The 26,094-nt window shown below is 37.7% G+C and overlaps 1 protein-coding gene across 1 annotated transcript in view; it reads right to left on the bottom strand.

The window, feature by feature from the left end:
• TENM1 (teneurin transmembrane protein 1) overlaps positions 1 to 26,094 on the bottom strand; it is a 631,171-nt gene that overhangs the window by 278,786 nt on the left and 326,291 nt on the right. Inside the window, exon 6 of the mRNA XM_032474729.1 lies at positions 16,780 to 17,020. Coding sequence (XP_032330620.1) covers positions 16,780 to 17,020 — 241 coding nt within the window. The remainder of the gene's footprint in view (positions 1 to 16,779; positions 17,021 to 26,094) is intronic.

Raw genomic sequence — 26,094 nt, 5'->3', positions numbered from 1 at the left:
AAGCATACATTTAAAATTAAACCAGATCCCAAATTTTCTAGAATTGAAAAAAAAACATTCATTTTGCAAAGAGATTCAATTATATTTCCCTCTGCAAAAGCTAAAAGTCTGCTTTGAATTTTACTCACAAGAGCAACCTGCTGATTTTATAGACTTGGTCTTTACTGGGTACTTGGCTTATTTATTTATTTTTCTTTTTAGAAGAGTGGGTAGTGAGCAGAGTATTATATACTTTGATTACCTTTTTATTCATCCTCATTTCCCACAGATACGTATTATCCTCATTTATTTTATGAGCCAGTTGACATGGTATACTTTTCTGTATCATTTGCTTTTATTGAATTGTAATCTATATTAGCAAGGACATTTTCTTTAAAGAAAGAGTGTTTCAACTAATTACAAAGGAGTATAATAAAGACAGAACCTAAGAGTTTCCCACTAGGCTCTTCAGGTTGGAAATCTAGAGTATCATTCTAATGCAATTTTTGAAGGATGTTGATCAACATTTGCTTTCATTTCTCTGAAAGTGTTACTCAAACATGTATATTAAAGGCAATAATGTTTTATAACGTCACAAAATAACATAAGAAATACCACTCAAATCAGTTCTCTAACCTGTCCAGCATAACATTTCTCTAAGGGACAAACTGGCAAAGGGCATGGTGGTCCTCTGAAGTATCAGCCTCAAAATCAAAGATGTGGCCTGGGGCAGAAACTGTGCTCCTCACCAACATTCATGTGCTCCTTTTCTCCTGGGGACGCAGATAGACTACATTTCCCAGTCCCATTTCCATTAGGTATGGTCATGTGACTGAGTTCTGGCTAATTAAATGTGAAGTGTGAGCAGAAGTAGTGATTGACATCTCCAGTCTTCAGCTCTAAAAACTTCCAATTCATGATCCTCAATCTTCTTCCCCATTCACTGGTTAAAAGAGAGCAGATTCAAATATGGAAGGAGTCTAGTCCATTCACCCCATGGAATGTCATAAAGTCATAACAGATATTAAGAATTTTTAACCACATAAGCATATTAGATATGTTGATCTTTGTCTCTTTGTACAGAGCCCTGGACAGAGAATCCTGATCCATGGCCTTCCCAAACCCAATCCCCACTGCTTGCAGTCATGGTAAATTGGACCAGAATTTGGATATCCAACCTCAGAGAATCAATCATATTCTTTCTCCTGCTCCTCCTCTCTCTCTGTCTCTCTCTATCTCTGTCTCAGAAATCTAGACACAGAAACTAGTCAGGTAGGGAAGTCAAGATGCAAGGTCATTTTGAGCCAGACAGAGCTGGAATTACATCATAATAAGGGAACAGATAAAAGAAAAAAAAGCCCACTTTGAATGAAGCCTGAGAATCGAGCATATGTGTGGAGAGAAGCAGAGATGAGACATCATGTGGCTCCAGAAAAAAAGAGAACAATGGAGAGAGTTCCATCTCTCATCAGGCCTGGCTCTACTCACTACCCTTTCCTTTCCCCGTGAGATTATTCTATATCGTTTTTAAAAACCTTCTTTATATTTGATTTGGTTTTAAAGTACTTCTGTTCCCATTAACCAGGTAATTTCTAAGACAATAAGCAATTTTCCATGTTGGGGAAAAAACCCCAGCATTCATATATACAGCACAACCACCACTATGTGCTGTCTCCTCCAACACAAAAAGAAAAACATTCATATTTACAAATCCCTACTCTACAGAGATCTGACCCTGAAGAAAATGTATGGAAATCTTAATAGTAACTATCTTTCGGTGACAGAATTCGTAGATTTTTTTTTTCCTGATTTCCTGTGTTTTCCCTATTTTTGAAATGAAAGTCTACTCCTTCTGTAAGATCCTTCATGGCCTGGCCTCCGCAGGCCTCTCTGTCTCACCACTCCAATTGCCTCCCATGCCATCTAAGCTCTGGCCAACCTAGGTCATGTGCAATTTCTCAAATGTGCCATTTTTTTAGGCTTCTGTGTCCTTAGGTAAGATATTTAGAAAGAATAATTTTATCAGAAGAGCTAAGAAATGCCTGAGAGTAGTGTAGATATAAAGACAGGAAAGAGAGAATAAAGGAAATACAGGAAGATTGAAGAGTGTAGGGGAAGAGAAAGGAATAGAATAAGAAAGGAAATCTTATAGACAGGTGGATGATAGATGGATAGACAGATATGGTTATATAAGCAAAGGTAGGGGATCATTTGTTAGTTGCTTTTGGGGGTCACTCTGGCTTCCCATGCTGTCTAGAGCTGATCTATTAGTCAACAATGATACACTCAATTTTTCTAGCTTTTTGCATTTCCAGAAAACAAGCCAATTAAGTATATGTACAAACTGGTATGCATTCAATGTGTCAAAAATATATTCCTCTTGCTTCAGATTCTCACATAGAAATGCAGGATATGAGAATTTAATTGGGGATAAAATTATATAAGGAGTTGCCATGATATTAAAAGGAAACCAATTGGCAGGGGGCAGAAAACTTACAACTAAATGGATTTAGTTTAGTGGTTGTTTTAGTCCATCTGTGCTGCTATTACAAAATACCATAGATAAGGTGGCTTATAAACCACAGAAATATGTTTCTCACAGTTTCGGAGGCTGGAAGTCCCAGATCAGGGAGCCAGCCTCTTGTGGGTTGCAGACTGCCAGCTTCTTGCTGTGTCCTCACGTGGTGGAAGGGGGTAGGGAGGAATCCGAGCTCTCCTTTATAAAAGCACTAGTCCCATTCAGGAGAGCTCCACCCTCAGGACCTAATCACCTCCCCAAACCCCACCTAATGCCATTGCCTTGGGCATTAGGTTCTCAACACGTGAATTTGGGAAAGATACAAATATTCAATTTATAGCAGTGGTTTCCACCCCAAATTATGTTATAGACTGGTGAATTATTATCTGGATCCTTCAACAAAGGCTTCCAAAGAGAGGAATAGGAAGAGGAAAGACGGGAAGGGAAAAAGAAATTGCCAGAGTCTGAAGAGGAGTGTGTAAAGTGAGCAGGTCAGGAAACATAGATCTTGTCTCACAAAGAATCTAAAACAGTGTTTATCAACTGGGGACAATTGGGCCCACGGGGGATGTTTGGCAGTGCCTGGGGACATTTTTGGTTGTCACAACTGAGGAGGGGGTGCTACTTGCATTTAGTGGGTAGAGGCCAAGGACACTGCTGAACAGCCTGTAATGCGCAGGACAACCCACATAACAATGAGTTACCTAGGCTGAAACATCGACAGGGGCAGGTTGAGAAACCTTGGTCTAAAACTACTCCTCCGATTGGAACATGCAGTTTTGAAGTATTGCACAACCCTATGGGAGGGAATCTGTCATTCTTTAAAAACTTCCAGAAAAAGACTGTCTTGCCAGGCACTCATGATCCTATCTTCCTCCCCAGGCTCATAGCTGTTCCTCCCTTAAGATCATCTGCACTTGGGATTGTTCTATTATTCGAATACTCTGAACCCTAGGGCCAGAGAGCATACACAAGTCACCCATAATTACCTCAAACATCTACCCGTGCTGACCAAACAAGAAAATCTTTATAAAATATGGAGAATAAGAAACATTTTCTACTTTCAATTTTTAAAATTGCTTTTCAAATTGTACCTCTCATGAACCTGTCATGAGGCATAAATACAAAACCTGAATTACTGATTAAAACATGCAGAATATATAATAATCACAGCAACTGAAACAACATTAACTCCCATCAGGTTAGGCTACCTAAGAAACAGTCAGATTCAGCTTTGTGTCATGCTCCAAACTCAGTGACTATAATCCCACTTGAGACAGGAGAATTTGTGGAAATGGACCTTAATTCCACAGAAATGTTCTCTCCCTGGTTCCCTGCCATGTAGATTTGAGAGCATGAAGGAGAAACTCATTGGTTCACTTTAATTATTCAGAGACAACACAGGTAAGATCAACACACAAGAGAAGATCAACTTCAAGAGTATAGTGATTTCATATACTTCTTCAACCTCTAAATATGTATCTCCATTTGGCAAATATAAACTTGAATCTATTTTCTCTCCGCATCATTGTCAATACTCAGAAAAAAAAAATCATCATGAATTTAGAGGATGCAACATAGAGGTGGCTGGTTGGAACTTAAACTCAAACCAGATTGTATTTTTACCTTTGAATCAGAAACACAAAATGAAGTTATATTTATTTCACAATTAGACAGAGAATGACAATATGAAAGAAAACATTGAAACTACTGCAGCTTCACAATGACCCAAGGCAAAATAAATTTCTATATAAGGTGTTGCATGTTGAATCTTGCCTCTATGAAGGCTTTTGTTCTTAAATTCATTTGTTCAACAAAGTTTTATTGAGCACCTATTGTGTATCAGGCAAAACGTAATCCTAAACTAATCTCATGCTGGACTAAGATAGCCTTCTTAACTACACCTGCCTGCCATTATCTCTACCCTCTGAATACAGGGATTTATAGTGTCTTCCTCATGTCTTCTTGGCTATTGGAAATTCTGAAAGGAATCATGATTGCTCAACTTAAGTTTATCCAACTTGTTTGGGGACCTCACCTAGAATTAGTAATCTTGCAATTAATTAATTAGAATCCAATTAACTGGAAAGGTCAATAGAATAGGATGCTTTCAATAGAGGGGCAAGTGACAAGAAGGCAAGCCATAGAATAACAGAGTAAAGCCAGAAACGACCTCAAAGATCATTTAGCTTTATTCTCTCATCTGACTTTTGAGTAAAAGGAGGTTGAGAGGAAGAAAGAGACATTATTAAGGTCACACAATTATTTAGTGGCAGAATTGGAGCCGGACTCAAGATTTTTCACTCTAAATCCAATGTTTTTTCAACTACTCACAAGAGGCCATCCAAAATTTGCAAAAGATATCCCGGGACCACTAGACATTATGTTCCCTCTATAGCATCTTCTATACCTAGCGTGCTGTACAATCAAAAATCATGTTCAAAATGACAACCCTCACTTACTATAATATGTTCAATTATAAAAGATTAATTATGATCATTTGGATTAAAATGGAGAGTAGATTCATATTTAAGAATGATTTTCAACAAGAATGGTAATTTAAAAAAAGTTCTATTTAACCTTAAGCTACCATCAAATCCAATTAACCAGAACCCCCAGTTTTCTGGGCATTTAGGCTCATCAAGATTTTAATATAAAGAGAATAAAACTTAGATTATGTCTCTAGGGAGGGAAATTTAACTGAACTATAAATATTCACTGAAAGACAAAAAGGGATGACTTGGGGTTCTTTATGTTCCAGAGAAAAATTGTTATAGTACAAAGAACATTGGATTGGTTGCACAGATACTTGCATTGTAGCTCCAAACCTTGCACAAAACTGCCATATGAACACATTAGTAAAATTTCCCAAGACACAGTTTCTTTATCTTTAAACTGGGCATAATTTCAATTATGTCAGCATTCCAGAGTTGTTTAGAGTTTAAGATGAGATAAATGAGTGGAAGGACTTTGGACAATAGAAAATTATATACACATACTTACATATGGAAATATGTCTACATGCGCACACACACATGCACATATATACAATATATCACCTAAAATCTGAGTCTTTTGAATATGACAAATAAGGAAAATATTTAGCTATAAGTGTATCTACTAAAAAAGCGACATTCTGTATGGTAAGTGACAAAATTGGAAAGATCTGACTGTCATAGACAAAAAAACCTCTTAATTGAAAGGTTGAATGGTGGGGGAAATGGCAGATTGCAAAGATTTTATACCAAAAGAAAATCAATTTACTTCAGAAGCTAGTATAATACCACAAAAGGAAAGAATCAATGGTATCTGTGTTTTTATGTTATATACGATATTCTGGTATTTCAACTGGAAATAGTCATAAGTTAGCATTTATGTTGCCAATAGAAGCCTTGTGCATATTATGTCATTATTAAGTATCTTCATCTGTAACAGGGTATGCCAGATGGAGACCAGAAGTCTAAATTACAATGGGTTGGCCAATGATAGCTGCTTCTCCTTGGAAATATGACTTATATTTGAGAGTCAACTTTAAATAAGCGTGGTGTAATACCTCCCTCTAGTATGAGATTAGCAAAGACAAACACTTTGCATCTAAGGGAGGTATTATTCCCCAAAGGCAGTGTCATTATCAGTTGTATGCCCTTGTTGAGACTTGATAACCCAGGAAGCCTGTCCCACTGTGTGGGATCATGCTGTTTTCTTCAGCATTATGTGACCATCTCTGCAAGTTTCCATATTCTTTACCATTTAGGAGACTTGATCTCTAACTTGGTCTGTATGTTTCTTTCTGTCAACCACATCACCATCCTGGTGACTACTGAATACCTCCTTATTAAATATAATTCCTCCCCTTTTCTTTTTCTTCCGTCCAATTCAGATAAATGTTTTGCTCAAATTCAGCTTCCTCTCAATCAATTCCATGTCAAAAGAGTAGTCTACTTTCTATTTCCATTTTCTTACCTCCTACAAATTCTTCAAACCCATTGCAGCCTTGCTACAATCTCATCACGGTACTGAAATAAGCTGCTTAAAAGTTAAGAAGTCTGTAATTGACAGAATCAGCGGTCTTTTCTCATCCACATCCTATTTGACTCCTCTGAGGCATTTGAAAATCATGATCATTATCTTCTTGAAATTTTCTTCTCTCTTGTTTGTTCTCTTCTATGGTTATTCCTCAGTCACCCATGCTGGCTTTTTTGCCTTCATGGACTCCAAAAATGTATGTGTTTCCATGATTTGGTTTACAGTCTTCTTTTTCCACTAAACTCTCTGTCTAAGTTTTTCAGTATTTCCTTCATCATTCATGGAAATTCAAATATTATGTCTGCCTATGAAATTCCCAATCATCCATGCCTATCATGAGCTCTGGAATAGTGGGTTTGAACTGGCTCCATTACATATTAACTGGTGACCTTCTGGTACATTGTTCAATTCCTCTAAACCTCAATTTTAAAAACTATAAATTGGAATAAATGTGATAACAGCTTGGCATGATATTTGGCACATAGTAAGCATTCAAGAAGTGGTAGGAGAAAAACTTTTTCTCTTTTTCTTCCTTTCCTGGGACCCAGATCCATATTTTTAACTATTTATTAGATATTGGACATTAGTAACTGGATGCTTCACATACCTGGTTCCAAAATAAAACTCACTGTCTGCTTCTACCAACTACTGTTTCTGATTTCAGAAATCTACTCCATCTGTTACTCTGTCCATATACCGTACAAAAATTTTGTTGAATAATATAAGCCAAGCACTGAGGAGTCAAAGTAAAAAAAGACATAGTCCTTAACTCAAGTTGCAACAGGGAATAAAGACAAGTAAATAAAATGTTTGGAGTGCAAATATATAATGGATTAAGGTCTTCATAGACATATGGACAGGATGCTATGAGACCAAAGATAAGGGGGAATTCTATGAAAGTTGCTGTGGGGAAGTGAAAGCAGGAAAGGAAGACTTCTAAGAGATGCCGTTGACTTCTCTCCCCCTTCTCCCTTGTTACATCTAGCCAGACCACAATTCCTGCAGTATTACTAGCCTCAATATAATTAACATTTTAGGGTAAAGGCTGCCTTCTCCAGTAGAATGTAAGCTCCATAAAGGCAGAGATGTTGTCTATTTTGTTCTCTGTTGTAGTCCCTGCAACTAGAATACTGGCTGGTACATAGTGGGCACTCAGTAAGTATTTGCCAAAATTTGTTAAAACTTATCTCTGCTAGAATTAATTCATTATAGTGTTTATAATGAACTGTTTTTCATTTAAAATATTCATCTAACACACATTCTTATATCCTAAGATATCACACCAAAAAAATTAACAGAATGGTGAAGCAGATGTTACTGTTTATTTGCTTATCTGGTCGCCAAAGGGGACAATTCTTTTTGAGCGTTCCTGTTTTTTAAATGGAATACTCAGTACCACACTTTGACGATTCTTGCAGAGGCATTTCAAAGACCTCAAGACTTAACCTGATCTTATCTTTTGCTTTTAAAGCTACAAACCTTTTTGTCTTGTGGAATTAATAAAGAACCAGCTGGAATCTCCCAAAAGGAGATGTTTAGTAGAATGTCTTTGATACACACACATACGTGCACACACACACACATGCGCGCGCACACACACACACCCCTCTGTAGAAAATAGGGAGAATAACTGACTGGAAAATTATTTTTTGCTACTTCAAGTATATTTCCTACTTTTAGTAAAATATGACGGGCAAGTGTCTATTAACTTGACATGGCAATGAAAATAATTCTTATGATTAACTGGATAAGTAACTTTGTAGTCAATGAAGTTGTTAAGAACTAATTTTTCTCTTGATCAAAAGCAGATATTTTTGTTTTAAATATACAATCCAGGATAGGAAAGTATATATGATGAGGGAGGGCAAAAGGTTAGTACAGAGATTCTTTGAAAACGTATTTTTTGTTTGCTATACTTATATATTTCACGAATCAACTCAATTTTAAAGGTTCCTTGAAACATCTGTTTAGATTCACATTTGGATCGATAAATAAGTCTTCTCCATAGTAAAACCAGATTTCATCTCATCTATGGTGAAATTTCCTTTCTTTATAAAATGAAACACATTATGTTTCCTATGGTTTTTATTTTGAATTGAAACTAAGAATAGTCAATTCAAAAACATTTTAAAAAATAATACCATCAAAGGGACTAGAGACTGTATCATGATAATCTCCCAAACACTGCTCCTCACTGTCCAAGCACAATAGACTATTACAGATATATTTTTACTCTCAATATGTAAAATATAATTTAGAGGCTACAGAATTCTCCTTCATGTAAATTTAACATATTCCTCATCTATCACTTGGTGTAGGCTGGAAAGCTTGGTTGATTCTTGTTCATCTGTAGTAAACAGGATTTATAGGTCATAGATTAGTTCTATGAAGTCTTTTCCTGTCTTAAAAAGAATCTTTAAATCTGTGGCTGAAGATAGATTTTGCTAACCCCAGTGCTGTTAAAGGATTAAAGCATGAGATATTGTTGGATCTAAGCACTGAATATGGACATTCTGAGCTTTCTTTCTCTAGTGATTATTGAAGGGAAAAATTGTCTCTAAATCTAGTTTTCCACTGCAAATATCCTAAGGGGGGAAAAACTACTTATAAATGCTAGGTAGATTTTAGTGGTACTATAAAATAAAGAAAGATAACTACCACTAGGGACCTCACCTTTATGGGTTAATATATAAAGAGTATTATCCCATAGATATTAAAATCACTGCCATCACTATTAATGAATATTTCGTCCAAATGATTCTTATTTCCCCAAGATAGACACTAGCTCTATCAGTCTGGTAACAAACATTGGTCATGTTGATTTCATTTCTCTTTCCATCCCTTGCCAACATCTCCTTCACCAATGGCCCTGGTTGTTTTATAAAAATAACCCGTTGACTCCATTTAATTGTCACATTGGTCTAAAGCCAGCAAGGGCAATCAGCCTCATACTCAGCTACAGCCATCTGTCAGAATATGCTAAAAAAACAATGAATATAGCTGCTACCCACTCTTCTGACTGGCCTGACTTCTCCACACAATTCTGATTTGTCTTTGTAAGTTGAAGTGGTGATGTCAATACCAAATCCAAGTTCCCCCTAGTATTGGAGATCACAGCAAAATCTTTAGGCAAGATTCACTGTGGTAAATAGATCATGGTTGAGGTCTATCATCACGGAGAGGAGGTCAAGCAAAGTTAGCTAGGGTCTAGAGCCCACACTCGGCCAAAAATTCCAAATGAGTGAGAGCTCAAGTAAACTTTCACTTAGGAGCTTTAAAGGGGGACAGCAAAGAGAGTAATTAAGGGAAAGCAAAAATGGCTATAATTCTACTTCAAAGTGAATCCGGATGAAGAGGTGGAGAATAGGAGAACTGTCTCCGTGCTGTGCAGGCAACAGGCTATGTGTGACTCCCTAATAGACATGAGCACTACTCCACTTAACTGGGCGTAAAAGCCAGACCAATTCACTTGCACACTAAGCACACAGAGAGAATGGAGAGACTGATACAGAAAGGAAAGCAGTTGTTAGGACTCTGAGAAGCTAGAATGGAGTAAAACCTAGTGTCAAGGGGACGGAGAAGGGAGGAATGTGACACAGGAAGAAGAGAAAGAGGGGAGGAAACTAAAATGAGAGAGCATGTCACATATGCGGTCTAAAATAATCCTTGTAACAACCATAAGAAGTGAGAGCTATTAATCCATTTTTAAGGTCAGAAAACAGGTTCAGAAAGGCTCAGGAATTAGTCCAAGCACATGCAGATAATAAGGAACAGAACTGATCCTCAAATCTTCATCTGTTGATTATTGGTTTCTACAATCCAAACTCTTAACCACTCTCACAGCTTTTATGGGGAAGGCACGACACTGTGCCATCAAAGCTCTAAGAAAGCTTTGGGATTGAGACTTATCCCATGGGGGGGGAAAAGAGACTTTCTGGAGAAGAATCATAGAATAAGAGGATCTGCAAACTCTAGTATATCCAAGGATGGGTCACTCGATAAGGAAAGAGGTTATGGTGATTTAACAGTGAGAATTTCAGAATAAAGTTTAGATTTCTGGCTCATACCTTTAAAATTATGGGCTTTTGTTTCCAGAATGATTATCTCTCATTAGTTTTAGAAGAAACAAATTTGCTCACAAGCTGGGAAAGAGAGTTTAAGTAGCAAATGGAGGAAAGGGAGAGGAATAATAGGAAGAACAATGCCTAATATTGCTGAAATGGACAACTGGTGACTACGCACAACTTGGAGTGTGATGTGCTCTTCCCAGAAGGCCTTTCCTTGGTCTTGGAATTCCCAGTCTCCAGAACTGTGAGAAATAAATATCTGGTGTTTAAACTACTCAGTCCATGGTATTTTTGTTATAGCAGCCTGAACGGAATAAGCTGGTGAAAGCATATATTCTATTTAAAAGCATGCCATGAGAGGAACTGAAATAATCTTGTATGTGTACTTGGGAAAAATCACAAATGTAAAGGCAGAAACATCTCTAATCGGATAAAGACAGAAATAGAAAGGGGAAAAAATAGAGTTGTTTCTCATGTATTGTTATTGCTACTATTATCCTAATATTTATTAAGTGCTTACTATATGCCCAGCTGCTCTAAGCACATTGTAAATATTAACTTATTTAATCCTTACAACAGCCTTCTGAACAGGTATTACTATTATCCTTATAGGATGATACGTTAAAGATGAGAAAACTGAGGCATGTCCAAAGTCCTAGAGCTAACAGACGGTGGGTCAGGGAGTCTACAAGAAGCCACTTAGCTGGAGGAAGGAAATGGATGTTCATTTCTATGACAGATCCCACAGTGTTCTAAGAGTAAGTGTAGTAAACATGAGTGATTTCAGCTCCACAGACATCTGTTAGACATATCCTTTAACTAAAGGCCCATATCTGACAACTTCCCAACCTCCCTGTTGACAGCGCCGGCTCCCAGAAGGTAAACAAAATAAGGAGATTTGCTTCTCTCACTGACTACAAAAGAGAAACTGGTAAGTTAAAGGTGATAGAAACCTTTAGAGAAAGCAACCACTTTAGCTTAGAAAATCCTAGACTTTAGGAAAGCAGTTCTCTAAAGTGAAGTAGTGTGATTCCATGCCCTGAGACACTCTAAAAACCAGGGGATGAATTAAGAGTCAGTTGGGGAGCTTTGTTGCCCATTGAAACCAGTGTGCCTGTATGGGGTGCTCTCCATACAGTTTACATTTCCAAGAACATGTGCCCAAATAAATGGATGAGAATCAAGTGTAAATAAATATAAAAGGGTATATCTGGGACTGTTGTGTGGATGAAATGTGTCACAACACTGAAGACCTAAGTATTGGCTTTGGTTTTTCAAAAGGGACAGAAAGCACATGGGCTCCTTAGATTAGACAAGGAACATGTTGAGTGCAAAATCCTAAAACAGGTTATTAAAAGGATGATTTGTCAGCACTTAGAAAAAAAGTAGCAACCATGAGAAAGTAGCATAAATTCTCTAAGAACAAGTCATATTAGACAAATCCCATTTCATTTCTATATTTGATATGGTTATTGGATTGGCAGATCAGTAGAAATGTAGGCACACTGTATCTTGGTATCAGCAAGGCATTTGACAAGGTCTCTCATGATATGCCTGTGCACAGGATGGAGAAATGTGGGTTGTATGGTAGTCAAAGAATGCTGCCTGATGGGTAAATGTCAACCTGCAGGGAGGTTTCCATAGCATGTCACAGAGCTCTGACCTTAATCTTGTCTTAGGCAACATTTTTGTTAATGACTTAAGTAAAGATGAGAAAAGCATACCTAACAAACCTACAGATGACACAGTTATGAGAGTGATACAATGCACATACTTTGTATGGCAGAATTAGTATTCAGCTGCATCACCACAGGTTAAAAAGATGAAATCAAATTAGGCCAAATTAAGGCTCTAAACATTATTTCCACCTACATCTCCCCTCCCCACCATCTCAAACACACAATTAAAAAAAAAACCAACTATGTAATTATAGAATAAATGCAATGTGGCTTAGCCTCAGAACTTGTTTAAAAGTTTTAAGAGTTTAGTGTTTTCAGTAGTGTTATGTAGTCACCAAAAATGCTGAGTTTAGAGTAGACAGCACGAACACGAAATATTTAGTTAGCACAAGGGAGACAAATGATTGTTGGTTACAGCACAAAATCCTAAACGAGTCAATCAAGTCGATTGTCTGCTGAGAGTTCCAGCTAAGGTACATCAGATCTGCTCTCAGCCCTTGCTCAGGGGCAGCCATAGGTGTCCATGCTGTTGCTTTTTTAAATCACATGACCTTTCTCACTCCTTAGCCTCAGCTGACTGAGAGAATAACTGACAGGGCTTGCCAAGAAACTCAAACATGGCCTGGTACAAAAGGGATGAACTGGGCTAATCAAATTCCCGCTCTTAGGTTTTTAAACCTAGAGCTAGCAGGAGAATGAGGCAGGTGGCACCAGAACATGAATTGAAGGGATGAGGTGAGAGGTGCCAGGAGGTACACTTGGAGTCATGTGGTGCATTGGAAACCAGGCATTGCTATGAGAAAGTAGAACTTATGTGGTAAACAAAAGAAATATTGAGCTGACAGTAAGTTATTGGACAAAGAAAGAGACAGAGAGTGGCAAAAGTGCAGAGAATTGCCAAGTCATATTAGTGCCAGAAGTCTATAGGCCCTCCCCTTCCTTGGGGGTTAACCAGTATTTCCTGAGTTCTCAGGGGCTGATAATATTCTTAAAAAGATGTTCTCAATTATTTGAGGCAACTTGAATGACCTCTACTCCTTCCAACAAAAGACCCACACCTACATTCAGCCTTGGCCATGACACTTCAAGAGCAGTTTGGGAAGACATACAGATGGCCAATAGGCACATGGAAGGATGCTCAATATCACTAATTATCAGACAAATGCAAATCAAAACTATAATGAGATATCATTTCATACTAGTCAGAATGGCCATCATTAAAAAGTCCACAAACGATAAATGCTAGAGAGGATGTAGGGAAAAGGGAACCCTACTACACTGCTGGTGAGAATGTCATTTGGTGCAGCCATTATAGAAAACAGTATGGAAGTTCCTTAAAAAACTAAAAACAGAGCTACCGTATGATCCAGCAATCTCACTCCTGGGCATATACCTGGAGAAAACTCTAATTCAAAAAGATACATGGACCCCAATGTTCATAGCGGCACTATTTACAATAGCCAAGACATGGAAGCAATCTAAGTGTCCATTGACAGATGATTGAATAAAGAAATTGTTTTATACACACACACACAATGGAATACTACTCAGCCATAAAAAGAAAGAAATAATGCCATTTGCAGCAACATGGATGGACCTAGAGATGATCATACTGTGAAGTAAGTCAGACAAAGACAAATGTCATATGATACCACTTAACGTGGAATCTAAAAAAAATGACAGAAATGAACTTATTTAAAAAACAGAAAGAGACTCACTGACATAGAAAATAAACTTCTGGTTACCAAAGGGGAAAGGGGAGGACGGATAAATTAGGAGTTTGCAATTAGCAGATACAAACTACTATATGTGAAATAGATAAATAACAAACTCCTACTGTATAGCATAGGAAACTATATTCAATATCTTATAATTGCCTATAATGAAAAAGAATATGTACATGTATAATTGAATCACTGTGCTATACACCAGAAACTAACACAACAATGTAAATCAACTATACTTCAATTTAAAAAATTAATAAATAAATCGAAGCAGCATTATTTTTTTTAAAGAGCAATTTGGACACAATGAAGTGTGTTCTAAGGAAAGAGACCAGGATGGAGGATTTGAAACCTGTTAATATGAGAAGCAGATGAAGGAACTGGGGAAACATTAAGCTCAAAGTAGAGAGAATCAGGAACACTGAAGGGTTGTCAGGTGTGAGAGGGATTTTATTCTGTGAGACCCGAGAACTAGATCTGGAAGACATGGGTAGAGTTGAGAGGTTGGAGATTTTGGTTCAATAAGAATCTTCCACCAGTTGGTCTGAGATGAAATGGAATGCCTCAGGAATAAGTCAATTCCCTATTCTGGAGATATTTAAGCAGAGGCAGGTGACCACTTAGTAGGAATAGCAATATTATCTTCGAATCGTATGATGCTTTACAATGCATGAGGCACTTTCTGCTACACTAGCTTGATCTTCTTCATAACCTGTTGAGACAGGCATTTTTATATTCAGGTTTCCAGATGAGGAAGGTGAGGCTCAGAAGGGTTATGTTACACAGCTCATAAGTAAGTGCCAGGGCACCCACGGAGTTACCTTCCACTGACTACATGTGAAATGAACATTGTAAAGGATATATTTGGAAAATCCTAGCTGATCAAGCTGATAGGGCTTCGAGGTTTTTAAAATTCATCTTTGTGATGCTGAATATATTTTCAAATGTACTAAAAAGGTACTCCCTCTCTGCTCAGTCTCACATGAAAACTTATGTTCTTCTCTGTGCCTTATGAAACTGAGACCAATTAATACATTCCTTGCATAGATACAGAAGGTCCGTGGGAGCAGTTTGTACAAACATGTCTAGATGTACATTTCAAATAAGAATAGTTTTCTCTCTCCATTTGCCTGAGCCCATTCCCCACCCTCCTTCCAGATTTCCTGTTATTTGGCTTCTTAGAGGAAGGAAGTGTGTTTGCTTATCAAGACAGCTAGTTAACCAGATTGGCCCACTGCTTTCTTAGCTATCACTAAGCCCTTAAAAGGAATTAAAAGAAGAGTGAGTAAATCACCACCGTTAGTGTAAACTCCTTGAAGATATACATTGCTCTCTGCTTCTCTTACTTCATTCACTTGCTCCCTTTTAATTAAAAAAAAAAAAAAGGAACGATACACAAATTCTATCACTAGTGCAGTTCTAATTGGGTTATCTTCACCATAGTTGCTGACTGCTATATTTTCTCTTGGGAGGTAACAGAAATATCAGTTTATAAAATTATTTAATCTAGTTAGTGATGGATGATACAGAGGTTCCTGGATTTGGGCCATAGAGCTTTCAGTTTGTTGGTGGCGACATATTTTCTGATGCTGTGGTTGGCATTTAACTTAATATGCTGCTAAGGAAAAAAATAACCAGTCTTATAATGTGAGTTTATTAGTCCTCCCCTTTTCCATTCCAATTCTCAAATTTTGGGCTAGAAGTTCATCAGACTTGACATCAGACATTGCTTATCAAGTGATATATTATACCCAGTGTTTACATACAAATGTGTTTAGAAAAAGCTTTGGTGGAAGATCTAAATAAGATATATAGAAGACAAGGGGAAGTCCTTGAATTTAACAGATAACAGAACACTATGTTTTATTAGGCAGTGTTTTTCTATGTTAATAGAAAGTTACAATTTTGATTTAAGAGAGAACAACTAGAAATGATGAATAATTTCTCAGTTAATTGCATCTAGTGCTAAAGTTTATTATGATCAAGGGACCTAGAACAGTGAAGGAGTAGAACTTTAATCACATGACAAAGATGGAAACCTAAATATATGAAGTAACCGAAAAATAGAGGCAAAATTTTGCTCAAAAGATCCAACTTCATCCTAAAGGCACAATCAGGTTTTTAAAATTACACACGGACTTCCAATTTATGAAGCAAATCCTTTTTAAAAATGTTTGAAGACAACTTACTTTTTCAAAGAATCTTAAAATAAATAAAATGTAAACTGTCACTGTTCCTTGAATTGTGTTTGGATTTTCTTGTAAAATTGCAGCATCTTTAAAACAATCTTTTTTTTGACAAATTTTTAAATTGAAGTATAGTCAGTTTACAACGTTGTGTTAGTTTCTGGTGTATAGCATAGTGATTCAGTTATACATATATATATATTATTTTTCACATTCTTTTTCATTATGGGCTATTACAAGATATAGAATAGTTCCCTGTGCCATACAGTAGCAGCATCTTAAAACAAGGAACAATTGTCTTACTTTAAGGATGCAATGACAGTTCAGGTAATTGCTTGGTTTCATATGTTTTTGTGGGTGTCTGCCCATGGGGTGTTTATGCATCTGTGGTTTCCTCTTTACACATGCCTCTGCTTTGGTCTGTGTCTGTGGGTGTGTCTGTGCTTGTGGAGGGGTCTGCTCTTTTGCCCAGGCATCTGTGTGTGTGTGTGAGCATTTGTGTGTCTCTGCAGATGTCTATGGTGAAATGAGTCACTGCACTCAGTGGAATCATCTTCTGCCAATATTTAAATTCAGCGGGATCAATAAGAGTTCAAGTACCTGGTCTCCAACGGGATGTTGCTATTCAAAACCCAGCTGTTATGCAGATGAACTGAATCCTGCGTACTGGTTGGGGGAGCTGGAGCAGCCGGGCTGGGCTGGCTGCGGGTAGTCATTGATCTCCTCTGAAGAGAGTCTGCCGCAGGGGGTGGCTTCCTGGCACAGGTGCAGGCATGCGGCGGCGGCGGCGGTGGCGGGAGGGGTCTGAAGGTGAACTGGTTGTGTGGGCTGCTCTGCATGTCTAAAGAGGAGAGAAGAGAAACACAAAATAAAGGCTGGCTCTCTCGCTTGGCAGTCAGGAAAACACAGCATGTCAGACTGATCAGGATTTCAGAATAATGTAGCCCGTGGGGTTGGGGGAGAGTTTGAAGTTCAATCTATCTGTAAAAATGTCACTTAACTTACAAAAACACGTGCCGCATGCTTCCAAAACGTAAAACATTCACAGTCGAATTTACATGTAAATTCTTCAGGGCGATAGCAGCTAAAAAGTAAATGAAGCCGCCTCACACGATTTGTCATAGTTTCTGCTACTGAACAAATAAATCATCAACAAGACGCTAAGTTACAGAACAGAAGTGAGCGGATTTCCATCAGTTGCAAAAGTCTCACTTCAGAAAATACCAGTGAAAGGTACAAATTTGTTGGAAGGAAAATCATTCGACACCTCAAATAAAAGTATAAGGCCACCTTCTGGCTTACCTCAGGAAAGGATGCTAGCCTGCCTACACAGGAGCAAATCCCACTTCAGAAAAACAGCTCACAAGTGTGTAACTCAACTGCGTGAGACTAATCTCTCTGCCAGCCCCCCAACTCAGAGTGCTAGTTATAAAAGCTAGGCTAGAAGGCGTTTGTTCAGGTTATTACACACATTTCCATGGCCATGCAAAGCACAGTCCACACCCCTCACCCCCTTCCTGAAGCTCTGCCACGTTAGCAGCAGCTTAGGCAGCAGGGAAACAGTTTTCTCTGCCTGTTTGCTGAGGGGGCAGCGGCCCTCAGACTTCTCTTGTTGGTATTGTTTGGTATTTTTCCACTGTTTTCCTGGCAGGCACACGTATAGACAGTAAGTTAGAATTTGGCCCATGAGAAATACCCCAATTAAACCCTTTTGGAAAGAAATTGCTATTGTAGTTGATAGCCACCTCTCTTCCACAGGAGAAACATAATAGATGTCAAGTGATTTCTTGTAATACCAGTACGTTCTGGGTAAACTTTGCAGACAGCACGGCTTTGTCCCACCTCCCAAATGACAGAGTTGAAAAGCAGAAAAATGCCAGAGGCTTTCGATGCCCAGCAAAGGGCTCAGCTGGTTTGTGCTGAGATTTACTCTGCAGTGGCTGATCACAGAAAAAAAAAATTACTTTTTTCAATCCTTCCACCTCAAACTTGAATTTTGAAGACATTGGCATGATTTTCATATTTAAAAATGATACTAGTGCCCCAAGAGCATAACAGATTCTTGGCTGTGCTTTCTAGTACAGGTGGCTCTCCCTTTAAATAAACTTGCGATATGAAAAATGGAATTGGACAAAAGATAGGGAGAGGTGATCATTCATTTTATACAAAGAATTACTTTTGAAAGTAAGCTACCCTTGTATATTTAAAAGGGACTAAAATGCTTCATGAATTTTCTAAATCACCCCCATTACTCCAGGCCCAGCCCAAATCCCATATCCACTAAAAAAATCATCACAAGTACTTAACAGCTCATTAATTTTTTTAAACCTCTGGGCTCATACTCATAACCATAACCAGAAGCATGCTTTCCATCCTTGGGACTCAAAGAAGCACTGAATGTTGGAACCCAAAAAACCTTGGGACCCTCTAATTTTGTAGATGAAAAAACTAATGTGCAGAGAACTGCTTGCCCAGGGACACTTGGCAAGTGTGTGGCATGGGATTAGAACCCACCTCTGCTGATTCTGGCCAATGCACTATTCACTGTACTATAGGTCTCTGTAATGCAAGTTCTCTCAACATCCGTAAGATTTAGAGATACAGAATCCTCCACATTTTATGGATTGGTCACTTATGACACGCCACCTGCATTGCAGTTATTTGTTTATATGTCTACTCCCTCTTAGAGCTCATCTCCTTCAATGGAGGAAGGGGGGCAGTGTGGTATCATGCTACGCAGCACAGCAGAGTGGAAAGGGCACAGGATTTGGGGGGTACGGCAAACCTGGGTTTGAGTTCTGCCTCTGTCATTTAGAAGCTCTACTTCCTCATTTGTAAAATGGAGCTAAGAATCCTTTTTCCTAACAATTAAGTTTCATTCTTGTAAAATGTGCTTAGACATAGTATGTCAGTGACTGTTTGGTGAATGCAGCAGGAGTGGAAAACTTTAAGACTGGAAAGGACTACAGGAATCATGTAGTTCAGCCCTCTCCCCCTCTCCATTTTACAGATTAGGAACCCAAGGCTCAGAGAGGTGAAGTGACCTGTTCAAAGTCATTCAACTTGCATGAAGTTGCCTGCCTATGTCTGATGATTCCCAGCCCAGAACTCTTTCCATTCTACTGTTCTAGAAAATAAATGCTCTTTTCTCTGACTTCAACACTTACTATTTTTATCATAAATTTGGCCCCTAAGCTTGAAATATTACAGCATTCCCTTGCTATTCCATGTTTTTGGCTAGCTCCCCAAATAGACAGCATGTTCCTTAGAGCAAATCATCTTCTACCTTTCTTGTAAGCCATGTGGTATCGAGCACAGTGCTGGATGCAGAGTAAAGTTTTTATTGATAGAAAAGTGTTTCACTGGTCAGTGGGATCTAAAAACCCACCCTCAATGTTCCCTTGGCTCTTTCTTTCTGATGTAGCCACTGGGCATCTACTTGACAGTTCACAGAGCAGTAGGTTTCCACCTTGGGAGTCTCAGTGAACTCTCTCCCAGAGCCATGGGGAAGGACAACAAGACCCTGAAGAGGGTGCTTACATTCATGCCCTCCGAGACGAGAAAAGAACTGCAGTGACACCCTCTACAGATTTGCCATCTAAATCCATGAGCTTAATGATGCAAGGAAAGGAAGCAAAAGGTGGGAGTCCAGAGTTAGAAGAAGAAAAGGAATCAATTTGAGGACTTGTGTTCAGAATGCCTCCCAAGCGACACATGTGACATCTACTAGCTTAATCAGTAGGTGCTTCTGTCAGTGAAAGAAAGTTTCTATTCCATACAGTTGTTCAAAAGAAAGGATCACTCATTATCATTTGGATTGCTGCTTGCTGGATTTCCTCAAAATCTTTGCAACTCTTTTCTTATTATGCAAAATGATAAAAATCCTACTTCTTTGAAAAGTACAATGATGCTATTATTATAACACATTAGATCACTTCTGCTGCAGGTAGAACTGCTCTGTATAGTCACTTTGACTATATATATGTAGGTTACATAGATTGAAAACAAATATTTTGATTATATATACATAGGTTTTGACATATCTATTTAATTGTTTATTTTTGCTTCTACCTTTAAAATATGCAGAGGTTTCCCTACTTTTTAATACTGTCTTTAAAACATTTCACAATATTGGATTGTTGCACTGAGTGGAATGTATCCAGACCTTAAGCCCTTATGAAATGCAAATCATCTCAGCTTCATTCTGGTTTTTTTTCACCTCAGGAAAATGATGGGGAATGTACTTGTTCCCTCCCAAATGAAGCAATTTAATCCTTGGGCTCTGTGAAATAGGATTTCCCAACATTAAACACTAATGAAAAATACATTAGGGTTCAGTGTCAGGAGTTCTGAACACCAGTTCCAAGGAGTTAAAAGTCACATGCACTCACATCCAAAAGTATCTGGCAAGTATAAGTCTCTGTGCCCGAGAGAGACGCAAGGGAGAAGGGGGAGTAGTGATTATACAAATTTGGGTAACCAGACATACTTACAAAGCTTTCTGAAAGTAAATTAAGTTTTCGGATGGGAAGGTCTAATTCACATAATATACTTGGATAGGAGCCAGTTTTAGGTTTAAGGTCCTAAAATAACTTGGAAAGAAAATCTTGTGGGGGTGGAAATTCCTCCAAACTCTATATCCAAGGCATTTTAGGTGTGGCAGAGATGCTAACAGAAGTATAAGCCTTCAGAAACAATGTTGCCCTTGAGGCCAAAAGGAAAGTGGGAGAGGAAAGCTGTCATGCATAGTTTCTTTTCCTTCCTTCCTTCCTTCCTTCCTTCCTTCCTTCCTTCCTTCCTTCCTTCCTTCCTTCTTCTTTCTTTCTCTCTCTCTCTTTCTCTTTTGTCTTTTCTCTGTCTCTTTCTTTTCTTTTCTTTTCTTTTCTTTTCTTTCTTTCCCCCTTTCATTTCATTAACACATACAGTCAATTCAGCTATAAGGTGATGTTTGCATATTGAAAATTCACTGCACTAGGCAAAATCACGCATGGGTAAAATGGGGTTGAGGCACAGTACTTGAAGTTTCCTTGTGAAAGTGGATGTCAGAAGTGTTGCAACATGTGAGTTATTGTCAAGTGGTGGAAGGAGGGTTGTCTGAATCAGACAGAAAGTCCTAACACCAGATGTGGATGGGCAAGGCTCCTAACACATGTGGGGGACAAAGGTAGCTGGTGGATGTTTCAGGTGTAAGCATGCGGATTTTGTGTACTCCTTCATGGCTTATTCTGCTGTCTGCAGTTTTCTGCACTCACCTAGTATTTTTAGGAGATGGAATCGCACACATGCACATGCGAAATTTCTCTTATGTTCAAATTGTTCTCAATATACCAATAGCATGGGAACAAATTAATGTTTTCAAAATAAGCATTATAGCAGAACTGATCGTACAAACAAAATCATTTTCTGTAGGTGAAAAAAAATAAATTGCTATTAATGTGGTCATGCCAAATAGATCATTTTTCTGGAACAATCTGACCAAAGTAGACACATGCCTAGTTTTTCCAAAATCCATATACTTATTAATTAATTGATCACTCTTTTCTTTAGTGACACTATGACAATACCCCCGAAAATTAGTTTTTTCCCAAAGTTACTGTGCAGTATATGTTGCCAAAAGGGGCACATATATTCCTATAGCTCGAGGACAAGATCTGTGTTTCATTACCCTATTGGCCGAAGTGGGGATAGCTCCACAAATGCTTTGGCTGCAATTCTGGAATTGAAAAAAATTCCTAACAACTGAGATTTTTTTCCTAATTTATTCAGTGGGAAAACCTAACCTGACCTAATATGAGGATATTTATGGTCCTTATATATTTCATTTAGTGAATTTTCCTACCTTTAGGTGCAGAAATACTGATGTAGTTTATTAAGAGGTGTTGGCCCACATCCCAATCTGGGTGTTGCACAGTAGACAGTATTTATGACATTACCTTTATAAAATCTGAGAAATTCTAAATTCTGAAACAAGTGGACCCCATGATTCTGGATAAAGGATTATGAGCCTGTATTAGTGTTTCACCACCTCTCTGAACTCTTATGTGGCAAAATTAATTAATGCTTCTGAAGACCTTGGTAATCTACATGAGCAAAGAACATCAGGGCACCAAGGGTTATTGCCATAACTACTTATGTCAAGTCTCTCGAGGCCAATTATAAGCCTTTGGTTCCTTGGGTTGCTTTTCTGAGCTGTTCTCCCTCATAGGCAGGAGAGGGGATAAAAAGAAACAGGTTTAAAAGAAAGAAGAGAGGTGTATGAGTAATATTAACTATTACTACTAATTCTAAACATACATTACTACATTACAGTTCTTTACTTGTCACAAGGAGCTTTCCACAGCCAGTGAAGAGGTAGTTTATACATTTGCATGTTACGGCTAATATCCATTAACTTGACAGTGTTCAGTGATCATCAAATTCGTCTTAAGTGTATCTGGCTGTGGACATTTCTGTTCTCAACCTTACAGGTATTATTAGAAGTTCAAAGAATATGAAGGTAAAAAATTGGTTTTCCGAAGAAAACTGAGTAAACAAGTATATGTCAGCACTTTTCTGGATCAAATGATACTGCTTAATATTAATATACTAACAGGCTTTAATAAAAGCAGATTCATTAGTTAAATAAACCATTAGACTGAGAACAGAAATAAAGTCTTTTAAATAGCTAATGTTTACTAGGCATTCCTGTGTATGTATGGGCATGTGAATGAGCAAGACATAGACAACAACAGAAAGAGGCGGAAGGAGACAGAAACAGAGAAGAATCTGCAGTGAAAGCAGACGACTGCAGGAGAAAAGTCCTGGAAGCCCTGGGGGAAGGCTAACAATAAATTATAATGTCTTCCAGTTTACATGGTTTCAATCTGGATTACTGCCCTCTGCATGGCTCCTGAGCGATGCGATGCTATGTACTGTCTTTGAGATTTTAAAGTCCATCCCTTTGAGGACTTTGGTCCTCTCACTAAGCTAGCAAATAAGAGAGTATGCTCTTTAATTTTTGTCAGTTAGGTTGATCTTTGTTACAACCACTAGAAATAAAGGTCAACACTGTAGTACCTATAATCCTTTGACATGTTTGTGCTGAAATTCATATTTGCACTTTAGTCTCTCCATAAGCTGATGAGTCTCTTCAAAGGACGTGCTGGTCTACCTCCAGAAACTCTAAACCTTCTATTTTCTAGGTCTCTTTAATCTCTTTTCCTGTTCTCCAACGTGTTCTACAAGCATAACAAAGAGTTAAATATGCACAAGGCAGTCTCCCACACAACACATTTCTCCCTGTCTTTGTTACAGCGGGAATCCAACTGTGCTGTGCACTGTATTGGCTTTACATAGTGCAATTAGCCAATCTCAGGCATAATAGTCAATATTCCTGCCACTAAGTAGCTCGTTTGTTAACTCAATCAACTCTCTGACATAGATTAAGACAAATAAACTAGGACTTTACAACCAAGAAAAAAAAGAAAGGGCTGTGGCTAAATGCTGTTTTGCTTTAATTATAGAAGTAAATGCTCAAACTATCTAATTTTTTTGGTTGTGAAAATACAAGAAGGATACATCTTTGCTTATATTTGCAGAGTAGTTTGGCAATGTTTAAAAAAAAAATGAAGCCAATACGTTTGTTACCTATTTATTTTTCTAAGTAGAATGGTAAAGAGCTGTACTTCATGGCACAATTTGGAATTTTAAATGTCAAATTCTAAATATTAATACATGACATTAACAATTAAAATTAGTGGTTGGTCAAAGTCTTTTTCACTATAGTCTTGAAGGAAACTCTGTTATCCATTATGTACCATGAAACATGAAATAGATAATTGCCTTGTTTTATCTTATGCTGACAATGATGCTGTGGCTTCCATTATTAGGCAGTGAAGTATATCAAAAAGAAAATATAAAAAAGTAATGATCCTTAAAAGTTCATATTTAGTTTATACTCAAACAAAAGTCGTATGTAGGTATTTCAATTATTTACGATCCCCAAGTTCATTATTTATTTGCAAGTAGGCAATGGAGAGTTATGAATTAATTGACAGTGAATCATTTAATAAATTAGCTAATAACAGGTATTCTGGAATTTTACAAAGTTTTCATTTTCGGAGCTTCAATTTTTATTAGGTATTATAAAATGGTCGCCCTATATTTGTTCAAAAAGCAATGGATGAAAATCATTCTAAGGTTATTTATGAAGATAGAATTCTGAATGTTTGAAGCACAAATCAAGAAAACATTATGACTGTGTCTGAAGCTCTCAGAAAAAATATTTTTCAAACTACCATATGTTAAATAATGAGGGCAAACTATATTCAGTAATAAAAAACAAAAAGCAAAAGGCAAAAAAAAAAAAAAAATCCCAGAGGGTGAAAAGAAAACATGAAGAACCAGGGAAGGCCGAGGAAAATTTTAGCCCTTCCACTCCAAACTTTTCTTTCCAAAAAAAAGACTGAAGAAAAAGTACTAATTATTAATACTACCATCTAACCATCATTGTCTGGCTATTTGACAGGAAAGTTCCACCATACCTTGTAGGTCCTCCACCAGCACAACTTAGGAACAAAAGGGACCCATGGATACCCAGTGGAGTGGTGGAGAGGAGTTCCAACATCTATACTTGGAGATTGAAAACATACGCGATCCTCATCAGGGACAATGGGAAGAGATAGCGCTGTTACAGAAGTATGCACAAGACCCAGATGATTCTCAAATTTCACCCATGTTTTGGTTCACTGCTTTAGCTAAGCAGTTCTCAGCTCTAGGATTTAAACAAACCAATGTTTTGTGATCACTTATTACTACAATAGAGGACTAAAGTTCACAATTTATTTTTAAAATGGTAGGTGAGAGTGGATTCAAGGTTATACCTCTAATTGTGCCACTCTGAGTTACATTTGGATGTGCTTTCCTGGATGGGAAAGATAGGGGTGGGGCTATAATAAGTGCTAGGAATAGGGTACAACTCTGATCCCATAAACCATTTCCATATCCACATGCTTGTAAAATTCTATGCATACTATAGGGATGATGGAAGTTTGGTTATTTCTCCCCCTGAGAAACAAAATGGGGAGGGAGCTTGGGAAAAAAAATCTTGGCATTCTCACAGGAGTGTTTTACACATGTCTATGTTATTCAAATACGTTGGGCCAAAAAAATTGAGAATTGTGATTTTGATGGACGATGGCAGAACACTTCTAGCTTCCATCAACCTTTTTGTCTCATATCTTTTGGGTTACTGAGGCAATCTCCTAAGAGGTATGAGCTGGGAAATGACAGTTCTGTAGGAAGGAGAGAGTGAGTTTTATTTCCCCTCTTGCATTCAAGTGATGCATCTTCTGGTCTTATATCAAGATCTAGGTCTGAATCATCTTTATAGCTCCCACACACTTAGCTCATAATTTTATTCATTACAACTTTATAATTTTGTTTATTTGAAAATTTAATTAATTTCAATGAATTTTAAAGTTTGAATTCAATTAGGTTTATTTAAAAAAACAATTATAGCAACTATGGTGGGAGAGAGTGTTTTATGATGAAAAATACTTTATTTGATTGAATTCTTCACATTCCTACTAGTTGTTTTGGCACTGTGTGGGCACAGCTTGTATCTGAAGTTTCCTGCCTGAAGTGTTCTGAAATGTTCGTTGATTAATTCCCTCATTACTACAAATTTTCATTTTCTTGTTTTTCAACATGTTATTTTAGTGAGACGTTAAATAGAGTTATTTTTTGGAGAGGTGCCGACATTAAGACCTATTACTAAGCCTTCCTTATAAACTTTGCTTATGCTAAGCTATGCATATTTACTTCATTTTATTTTTCCTTCAAAATCTGATTCATTCCCTCAATTACATTACTGCTTATCTCCCTGGACTCCCTCCAGTTTAACTAGGTCTTTATGGTTCCCCAAACACAATGCAA

This window comes from Camelus ferus, chromosome X, assembly GCF_009834535.1.
Source record: "Camelus ferus isolate YT-003-E chromosome X, BCGSAC_Cfer_1.0, whole genome shotgun sequence".
Taxonomy (NCBI): domain Eukaryota; kingdom Metazoa; phylum Chordata; class Mammalia; order Artiodactyla; family Camelidae; genus Camelus; species Camelus ferus.
This window is presented reverse-complemented; position numbering and strand designations above follow the sequence as displayed.